At 35.6% G+C, this 10,010-nt stretch overlaps 3 protein-coding genes across 3 annotated transcripts; all 3 read left to right on the top strand.

Moving 5' to 3' along the window:
• Window positions 1–477: 477 nt before the first annotated feature.
• LOC129789013 (uncharacterized) lies at window positions 478–2,547 on the top strand. Its single transcript, XM_055825613.1, has 3 exons — window positions 478–621; window positions 690–935; window positions 1,004–2,547. The coding sequence occupies exons 1-3, from the start codon at window positions 591–593 to the stop codon at window positions 2,410–2,412; spliced, it is 1,686 nt and encodes a 561-aa protein (XP_055681588.1). The 5' UTR covers window positions 478–590; the 3' UTR covers window positions 2,413–2,547.
• Window positions 2,548–3,278: 731 nt separating this feature from the next.
• LOC129789048 (uncharacterized) lies at window positions 3,279–6,106 on the top strand. Its single transcript, XM_055825667.1, has 3 exons — window positions 3,279–3,430; window positions 3,515–3,760; window positions 4,998–6,106. Exons 1-3 carry the CDS (start codon window positions 3,397–3,399, stop codon window positions 6,065–6,067), a joined length of 1,350 nt encoding a protein of 449 aa, XP_055681642.1. The 5' UTR covers window positions 3,279–3,396; the 3' UTR covers window positions 6,068–6,106.
• Window positions 6,107–6,188: 82 nt separating this feature from the next.
• LOC129789043 (uncharacterized) lies at window positions 6,189–9,350 on the top strand. Its single transcript, XM_055825660.1, has 3 exons — window positions 6,189–6,345; window positions 7,676–7,921; window positions 8,139–9,350. The coding sequence occupies exons 1-3, from the start codon at window positions 6,321–6,323 to the stop codon at window positions 9,257–9,259; spliced, it is 1,392 nt and encodes a 463-aa protein (XP_055681635.1). The 5' UTR covers window positions 6,189–6,320; the 3' UTR covers window positions 9,260–9,350.
• The last annotated feature ends 660 nt before the right edge of the window (window positions 9,351–10,010 follow it).

Here is a 10,010-nt window from a genome sequence, read left to right as displayed (position 1 = left end):
GAATTGAAAAAAAAATTAATGAGACATGTGCAGCAAAGAGTAACTTGAATTATTCTTGAAATTCCAAACATAAATGATCCTATTTATTAAAATATGATAAAGTTTAATTCAAACTCTATTATTCGGAACAATCTCCTTGGACAATCCAAAAAAAATATATTTTGGGAATTAAATATGAATTAATTTTAATTAATAAACCATCAGTTTATCATTCAAAAAATTAAATCATTTTAATACAATTTCAACGCATAAATGCCCAAAATCTAATGTTTTGACCATTGTTCGAGAAAACAATAAAATTAATATCTTGAGTAGGTAATAAAGATTTACTAAATTGACAAAGAAAAACTTTGTAAGAATTTAATCCAATATCGGTGCTAAATGAGCATTGAGCACACCCTGTGCCTTATCAGACAAATTTCAAGTGGCCTTTCGATTAGATAAATCGAATTGGAATTGAATCCGCATGAGGTGTTTAGTAGGTGTAGTACAAACTCACAGTTGGTAAGTGTTCCGCAATGCTGCGTGTTCTTATGCTATAAAAGCTCTTAATTCTCTTCTATTAAAGTGGATAAGAATATAAGTGCAAAATGACGATGGAAATACTTCCGGAATTGTTTGGTGAGTTAAGAAAGTTTAAAGGAAGTTTAAAGAAATTGAGTATTTATGTTATTCTTTTTACCTTTCAGTGTGCCTCATGTTCTACTCTTGTGGAGCATGGATGGCTCTCAATGTTTTAGTGGATCAGAGTATTTATGATACGGAGATGCTTCTTCCGGAATTTGTGGGAATTATTTGTGCCTGCTTCATTGGGGTACTCCTCTTGGGATCCCGTGCACATCGAAAGAAAATTGTCTTTGTCCACTTTTACATCTTAGCCTGTGGAACAGCCTTGCTGATGATCTGTGGTGTACTATGTATCATCGACCAACCACGTATGTCACAGTGATAAGAAGAGAAAAGATAGGGAAATCTTATCAATTCAATTGCTCTCTTTTTGTAGGTCCAATACCAGCTATCTATTTGGGAGCTGTGGGTCATGGTATTGTCTACATTGCGGGCTTAAGTTACATCCACTTCCGTGCAGCAGGGAGAAGATCATTCAGACTTGCTCTCTGTCATGTTGTGTACATTGTGGGCTATGCTACAACAGTTCATGGACACTTCATTTACGGACCACTCGGTTGGATGTACACAGGTGGAAGCTTTGTTCTCTACAGCGCAAGTTCGGGGCTTCTCTTCTTCCTCATCAATGAACTCCTGCATGGACTTGGTGTGTATGACTACAAAAAATGTCTCGATAGTGAATTACATTTGGCCAATGAGAAGAAAGATAACTTCAGAGATGCCCTCATACCTGAAACGGATCGTCGTAGTACGGATACTAATTACTGGGCCACAAGACTAAATGTTCCGCCAATTGTCTTTACACCGACAAAGAAGATGCGCCTACAACAGCAAAATATTCTAACATTGGGGCTGATCTTCAGCAAGATCACAAATGCCCTTGTTTTCTTGGAAATTTTCATTGGATTTGCCTTCCTAACATCATCCTTCATTGGAAGCAACATTGGATTCATCCACCTGTATTTCCTTCTTGGAGGTATCATCTTTGGCTGCGTGATTTCCTTAACAGTTAACGCCAAACATCTTCACATTGTCTACACAATGGCTCTCACAATTTGCCTCTTAACGGCCTCAGTGCTCTACTCTGTGCAGCACTACGATGAGTCTGGTGTCTTCTTCTGGCTTTTCTATTTCTTCCTCGGTTTCGGCTACTTCCTGCCAGACATTGGAATTCTCGATATTACAAATCTTCAGTATACCGAAGGTGCTCTTGCTAGTGGCTACTTCATCCAATATGCCATCGTTGCACTCACAAGATTCGGCCATTGGAAGTATCCTGAAAATATTCCACAATCTGAAAGTCTTCTATGGCAGTACACGGGCTCATTTGTTGGAATATGTCTTCTCTTGCTCATCGTCATTGCAATCTTGTATCCAAAAACACTCAATTTCTCCCTGTTGGACATTCAGTGGGCAATCCTGTACAAAGAAGATAGATGGAAGGCGAAGAATCATGAAATTCTTGCAGCTGGAAGTACATCAGTTGGCCCGAGTTTACCACGTCAGGTATCAAGAGCAGACAGCAGTGAACCAGTACAGCATTCACAACCACCACAGCAGCCAGATGAACGTCCAGCATTCATGAGAGCTCAATCAGCTCAGAGTACTCTGCGTTCCATGCCACCGAGACAACCTGATGATATGCCAATGTTCCATAATCCGTGGTACCCTCAGAAGCCGCCCAGCATAAATGATCCCAACCCCAATGGTGTGGACAATCTGGCCTACGACTACGGAAGCATGAAGACTCGTCAGATTGTTCCACGCATTAACAAGATTAATTAAAATAAAATTAATTTGAGTAAATTTTGAAATTAATTTTTTTTCTTTTCCTTCAAACATTTATATAAACAAATACATAAGCTCTCCCGTATTGATATCATTTTAATTCTTTAAGCATAAAACATATCTGCATGGTTATATTAAGTTTTTTTTATCTATTTGAAATGAGTTTGGTCTCAATTGTTCCCTGAGGAATTTTTCCATATATGACTGGCGTAACTTCTTTTAGGAATTTTGTGAGGAAAAAGATAGAGAAAATTGTAGGCTTATCAGTGTTAAATTTTTTTGAGCTCGACCATTCATTATATTCTTTATAAATTCTCAATGAAATTGGCTCAAAACAATGTCATTGTATCTGCATTGTTTCCACAATGAGAACTATTAAAAGGAATTCCGATAGAAGCGCCAAACATTAAACATTGCCTCTGATTATAAAGAACAATATTATGCCTTATCAGACTATCTTAAATGATAAATATTGTACCACTGTTTGCATGTTTACAACAAGTGGTACATACATACGTAATTTTGTAAGTAATTCTCATTAAAAAGTGTGGGTGCTATGGCGGAAAGGATGCTAGTCAAAAATGCGAATCACTTCGGAAATTGAACGTTGTCGGCGTCACCGAATATTAGTTACAATCAGTGACTAATCATGCCTATATTATCTCTGATGGCAGCTCAATGAGATAAACATCGAGAAGAATTTGGAAATTGGTGGATCCCAATGGCATGGCCAAAAGATAACAGAGGAAGGCATGAAAAAGCAACCACACGGCTGATGACGAGACTTTAGCATTTTGCCTATATGCCTCATATCTTATATACATAAATATATAAATATCGGTCATGGGAGCAGTTGTGAGTTTATTAGCAGTTCATTCAGTGCTCAAGTGGGAAGCAGTTCAAATCCTCCGAGAGTGAGAGAAAGTTGGAAAAGTTGCAAGAAAAGTTTACCCACTCCCGGAAAAAAAGGAAGAAGGCAAAATGACTTTAGTGGAAATACTTCCAGAGCTTTTTGGTGTGTAATTTGTGTGAATTATTCATTTCAATGAAAGTTTAATGTAAAAGTAAAAAAAAAAACGAAAAATCTCATCTTTTCCAGCTAGTTTGTGCTACATGCAGTGTGGCTCGTGGCTAATGTTCATGCTCAGCCTCCCCACAAAGGAGTACTCCCACCTCCTTGTTGGCCCACAAATTTGTGGTATGGCGAGTGCAGGACTCACAGGACTCCTTCTTACTCATCTTCGCTACAAGTATCGCAGCGTAAAATTCGTGCATTTCCTCCTACTCGCAATTGGCACAGCACTTTTCACTGTTTGCTCTCTGATCCTCGTAATCCGACCATTAGGTGGGTTTTGTTTATTTTTTTTTGTTCTCTCTGACATATGTACATAATCTAAAAGCTCCCCTTAATTAACTGCTCAGCTTTTAGTGGAAGAATTGCTAATCACAGCTGAAAGTAACTAACATTTATCGCGAAGAGCTGAGTGGGGAACAATGAATACATTTAGTAGTGATTTCACTCTAAGGAAATACGTGTCACGATTTTTTATCGTGAATTTTTTTTTGTTAGTTCAATAATTTTAATAGGTCTTCTAACAACCATTTTATATGCATTTTAAAAGATTTCGATGTCTCAAATATTTTTATTAAATTTTTAACTTAAAAAATCAATTTTAATGTAATTTTTTCACGTAAAAAATTATACCTACTTAATTAAAAATTACAAAACTTAAAAGATAAAGAAAAAATCCACAGAAAGCTCAAAACTCTTGAACTTTTTTCAACTATTTATTTTACCGTAATTAATTAAAACTTTAGATTAAAATGAATACAATGTTGAAGACGCTTCAATATTTTATTGATCTTTTTAAAAACATTTCCTACTATTTCGACGTTAAATATGCACCATTTTAACAATAAAAAAAAATAGTAAAAGTTTGAAATTCCAAGAAAATTTTCATATCTTTACCATTTCCAATATAACAGATTTTTAGGTGCATTTGATCATGATCAGCCACCTGAACTATGGTACTTATGTATACATAGCAAACAACAACACAAAAACACAATTATTCACGTTTTTTTGCTTATCAGTTTCGAAAGCGACAAGAATATCTATATAAGCTCCCACAATAATTCAATGTTAAAAGTATGTACAAATTAAGCGGCAATTTCGAGGTCTCTCTTTTACGCTACAATTTATCAATGTTTGGAAAAAAAAGACATATACAAAACCCATGTAGTACATAAAAAAATCTTTTATGTAAACATTAATTCGGGAAAATTTTTCTATATTATCGCTTTAGAGTGGAATTTTTTTAAATGCGGAATTAATTCTTTGCTGACAATTTGATCCTTATCGGATCTTCTTCAGGTCCTATGGCAAAATGAATAAAATAAAGATTAAATAATTGGTAAAAACAATAAAATCATTTAACAATTCTTATAAAAGAAATATTCATTAAGGTATGATTTAGGCCCTTTCCCCTACAGTGATTTCACAAAAACATATTCACAATGTATAATCGGATAAAAAATTTCTCATCTCACTTACAATTTGTTTTTTGTTATTCCGTACACAGATTCACCTCCTGGAATTTATTTTGGAGGATTAGGCCATGGTATTGTGTACATCACAGGACTCTCGTACATTCACTTCCGTTCATCGGCAGATGGAAAAAGGATCATCCGCATGGGCATGTGTCACTTTATGAATATCCTTGGAATGGCAATAATGGCACATTTGGGAGCTGATGTCTTCAAGGAAGAAGTTAAGAGAGCTGGAGGATGGATTATCCTCATAGAAGCAACCCTTGCAATAATTGTATTAATCATCAATGAGATCCTGCATTTGAAGGACTTCTACAACTACCGCGAATGCCTCGATGGGAGTGTGAAGGAAGCAAATATGCGCCGAGATAACTTCCAGTCGGCCATTGGAGTGGTTTCTGAGACACCGCATGATGCACCAAATACCCACAATCAGCTCAAACTTACCGTGCTGAGTGTTAGCATGAAGATAACAAACGCCATGCTAACACACATACCCTTTGTCTACTTCACAAATATTGCCATAGCCAATCTTCTCGAGCGGGAAAAGTATCTGGAATTTATGATGTTCTACTTTGCAGTCATCGGGATGATTCTCTCCATGCTAATGTCCCTCAAGTTTAGCATCCGTTTCATCTATATGAATCAAAAGTTCGCCATCATCCCTCCCATGATCATCGGATTCTCCCTCATGACGGCTGGAAGGTTCTCCCTTGCCGCCGTGGGATTTTGGTTCTTCTTCATGCACCTGGGTCAGGCTGCCTTCTGCCCAGATGTGTCTATCCTTGAACTATCAGACATCAGATACTCAGAACTCATGTTGAGTCTCGGGTACTGCGTTGAGTCAATAATTACCGCAATCACCCTCTTCCTCTTCCACCAATATCCCTCAGCTATGCAATTCGATAATCTCGTGGCAGCTATGTGGACGAATTTTGGTATCTTTGGACCAATCAGCCTCATCCTCTTGCTCTCATGTCGCTTCCTCAAATTATCAGCCACAACGAAAAAATCCATCCTGGATATTCAGAGGCTTGTCCTCTTTGGTCCAGATCCACAACCCCTGCCCGTTGATTCAATATCCGAATTATCAACTAAATGAATTTTATACGCCTAAATATATTTTTTTACTTGTTTAAAATACTTTCTTTTGTTAGAAAATAAAATGTTGGTTTCTCCTGGCCGGTGGTTTTTCTCCTGTTGATAAAATTAATCCTCAGGGATTGACCATGCTGTATGTGCTTCACTATCTCCCGCGGAAAAGTAAGCTTCGGCTACCCAAAGCTATGAAGGTAAATTTTCTCTTCCAGTTAGTGAAGTGCCTTCAAAGTGAAAGGCTGTGTTAATGAGGAAAAATGGGTGTTCTTCCGGAATTTTTTGGTAATTCATTTAGCTAAAAAAACATAAAAAGAAATTAAAATGTTTCAAGTAACGATAATATTGTGAATATAAGGTTTTCTACTGAATTATATTTATTTTTTATAAATATATTTTAGAGAGCGTCTATTTTATTTTCGTGATTTTTAAAATTAATTTAATTACATATCTCATGATCTTTGTAGGATCTTTCATTTTAAGAATTTTTTTTTTGAAAATTTCAGGGCGAAAAAGTTCTTTTGAGGCAGTGTAGACGATAATAACATTAATTAGGCCGTTCCATTTCAATATCCCTCTCAAGAAAAGTTTGAAGTTTAACATGAAAAAAAAATTAATAAAAAAATGAGAAGGATTTTAAAATAATTAAGTTCTTGATTAATTTATTAAGAATATCAAAAATCCTAACTTTTGAGATTGAGTGGAATGCGTTAAAATGCAGTATTTGATTTTGATCGATGTTTTTTTTATTTTATCTCTTCATTAATTTTGCATTAAATTTAAAAATAGATTTTTTATCTCCATTATCTCAAGTAAATAAATAAATTTAATCAATCACATTTTCTTAATTTCTTGAGTTTTATGAAATTATACAGTGCTGTGAAAAAATTATAGATTTTAGCATAAATGAGAATCCGTATTCGGTTTTACATAACGTCCTGTAGTGTAAAAAAATCAACTCGGTTTACTTAATTTTATTACAAAAAACGTTATCTACTAAAAAAAATTCTTTAATTTTATTATTTTTTTCTTAACTTCCTTGTTAATTAATACCACTTTGCTGGAGAGCCTAATATAAAGTAATGGGTTTATTGATTACCTGATTGTGTAATCGAGAAGTTTTATTGGTAGCTTTGCAAAAAGCCTTTTCTCTCATTTTTTCAATTAATTTTCTTTTTTTTTTTTTAGAAAGGTCCCCCTGAGGCTCTCATTGACGTCAAGTTTAGCTAAATCTCTTTTATGATAAGATAACTTTGGGAATATTTATGATTTCGATATTTTTAAATACTTTGTGATTCATTACTACTTGAATTACTATATATACGTGGAATACATTCTTAATCGTCTCTAGATTCTTCGTCATTAATTAATGATTATTCTTGAGTGGTTTCTGAGTAATGAAAAATCACCAATTTATCTATTTTATTTTTTTAATTTTCGTCTGCAAGATCATGATGTAAGGGTTCTAATGTAGCATACCCTACCCTATAATTATAATTTTATCAGCCAGGATTTAACCTAATCCAAAGACCGGCTAATCTTTTGGCTAGATAATCCTTCCTGATTGTCTTAACGTGGGATTTTTTAAAAGAAATATTTTATTTTCTCTTTGCAGTTAGTTTATGTTTCTTCCAGTGTGGAGCATGGATGGGCTTTATGATCTACCTCTCTCCCTACCACTATGAGACTGTCCTCGTAGGACCGCAGATATGTGGCATGGTTATGGCGGGCTTAGCAGGAATAATACTGACCTTAGTGAAGCATATGTACGGACGCATACGATTTATTCACATGCTCCTCATTGGACTTGGAACGCTGAGTCTACTTGGGTCTGGCTTAGCCTTTATCATCGAATATCAGGGTAAATTTTCAACTCGTACGAGGTCTTTGCCACTTTTTATATCAATGATTTTTTTCTCTTTGGCTTTGATAAAACATTATCTTGCTGCTGATCAAAAGAATTTCGCGATTGAAGAGAAAATCTCCGCAATGTGAACTTTGTCGGAATTTATCAATATTATTAGATAGATAATTAAGAGAGGGTAAATCATAAATTAAGTGATCTTCCTTTGTTGCAGATCCGACAGTTGGACTGTTCTTTGGCGGCATGGGACACGGTATGGTCTTCGTTACAGGGCTCTGCTACATACATTTCCGCTCAAAGGACGACGGTTTCCGCGTGATTCGAACGGGATTCTGCCATTTAGTTCATCTCGGTGGTTTAATGATCTTTGTACACACAACATCGCAATATGTGTATCTTCAAACTTCTGCAAGTCGCAATGTGGTTGTGTACAGAGCAGGATGGATCATCACAGCAGGATCAATCGGTGCACTGGGAGCATTGGTTCTAAATGAAATCCTCCACTGTATGGGAATGTACAACTACAAGAAGTGCCGAGATACCTTCCTTGAGGATGCCAACGACATCAGTGATCACTTCAAGTCAACTCTCGGCTTCAATGATCCTGATTCAGTGACGCAACAGCCAAACAATCGTCGACAATTCCTCCTGAGTGTCCTTGCTCTTTGTCTCAAGATCACCAATATCACCTTCAACTACCATATCTTCATTTACTTCACCTTGGCCACCACTCAATACCTTCTCACCGAACCCTATGAAAGTCTCTTTGCGCACATGTATCACTATATTAAGTACTACTTTGGCTTATTAGGACTAATCATTGGCCTTATTGCCTCGTGCTTCCTCAGCTACAAACTAATCTTCATGAAATCCCTCGGAGCAACGTTCCTCGCCATCCTCATTGGAGTATCTCTCTTCACGACAGAACACACTGGCATGGCTGGAATTTCCTTCTGGCTCATGTACTTCTCCCTGGGCATTGGGCTCTTCATCCCTGATGTTGCCATCATGGAGGTGTCCAATATTCGTCTCACTGAACTCTTCCTCGCCAAAGGCTACATTGTGGAGAATACTGTACTCAACATTATTCTCTTCATCTTCCAACGACATACTTACATGCTTTTCGGTGAAAGAACCCTTATGGCTATTGGATGGAATAGTGGTGGTCCATTTGTTGCACTCTTCCTTCTTATTCTCATCCTTTTCATTGTCTTCTGGCCACAAACTTTCCGACGAGGGCTGATCACAATCCAGTATATTGTTCTGTATGATCGTGAGGATAAGCCAGCAGTTCCCGTGAAGCCCGTCACAACAGAAATATCAATGCCTTCATAGAAAATTTTCCACCATGTCTCTTACTTAACTACCTACCGGCTTATTTTCAGGATACTCAAAAATAAATAAAAGAGAGAAAAAATCAAGATCACATGAAATTGTTTAATTTGAGATTTCCTTATTCTTTTTTTAGCAATCTCAGTGAAAATTCTTTGGAATTCTTTGCCGTTGAAAACAAACTTCTAGAATATAAAAAAAACGAATTTATTGAATAAAAAATCAATATAAAAAATTGATCGTTTGTAAGCCAAATTAAGAGTGTGACTCTACTACGAGCCCAACTGTAAATACTTCTCCTTCAAGTCCGCTTCAATTCGTTAATTTATAATATTCAGATTCAAATATCAATTTTTCATTTAATGAGAAGGTAATTGAAAATCTGATTTAGTCTTTTATCGTGAGTTGTACTGCACGGTTGCGTGGTAATTTATTTGTAACTGGTTAATTAAAAGTGTAATTAATGCTTTATTCACATATTTATTGATGTTTAAACTTTTATTTAAAAAAAATTGTGTGGAAATTTATTTATTTCAATTAAACAAAGGAAGGATATTAAACGTGAAATCATGAAAATTCATAGACAATGGAATTATTCATTGCATTTCAATACAATTAGCCGTTCTATTGTGTATGTATTAAAACACCATGGAAGTCATTAATTATTTCACAGGTATTAAAATCTACTACACTATGGTCCCGAAATAAATATTTTATCCTCTTTAAAAGAAATATTTTTTAAATTTTAAATATT

The sequence above is a fragment of the Lutzomyia longipalpis genome, chromosome 2 (assembly GCF_024334085.1).
Source record: "Lutzomyia longipalpis isolate SR_M1_2022 chromosome 2, ASM2433408v1".
In the NCBI taxonomy this organism is placed as follows: domain Eukaryota; kingdom Metazoa; phylum Arthropoda; class Insecta; order Diptera; family Psychodidae; genus Lutzomyia; species Lutzomyia longipalpis.
The sequence above is the reverse complement of the archived record's forward strand: the minus strand, read 5'-3'. Positions and strand labels throughout refer to the sequence as shown.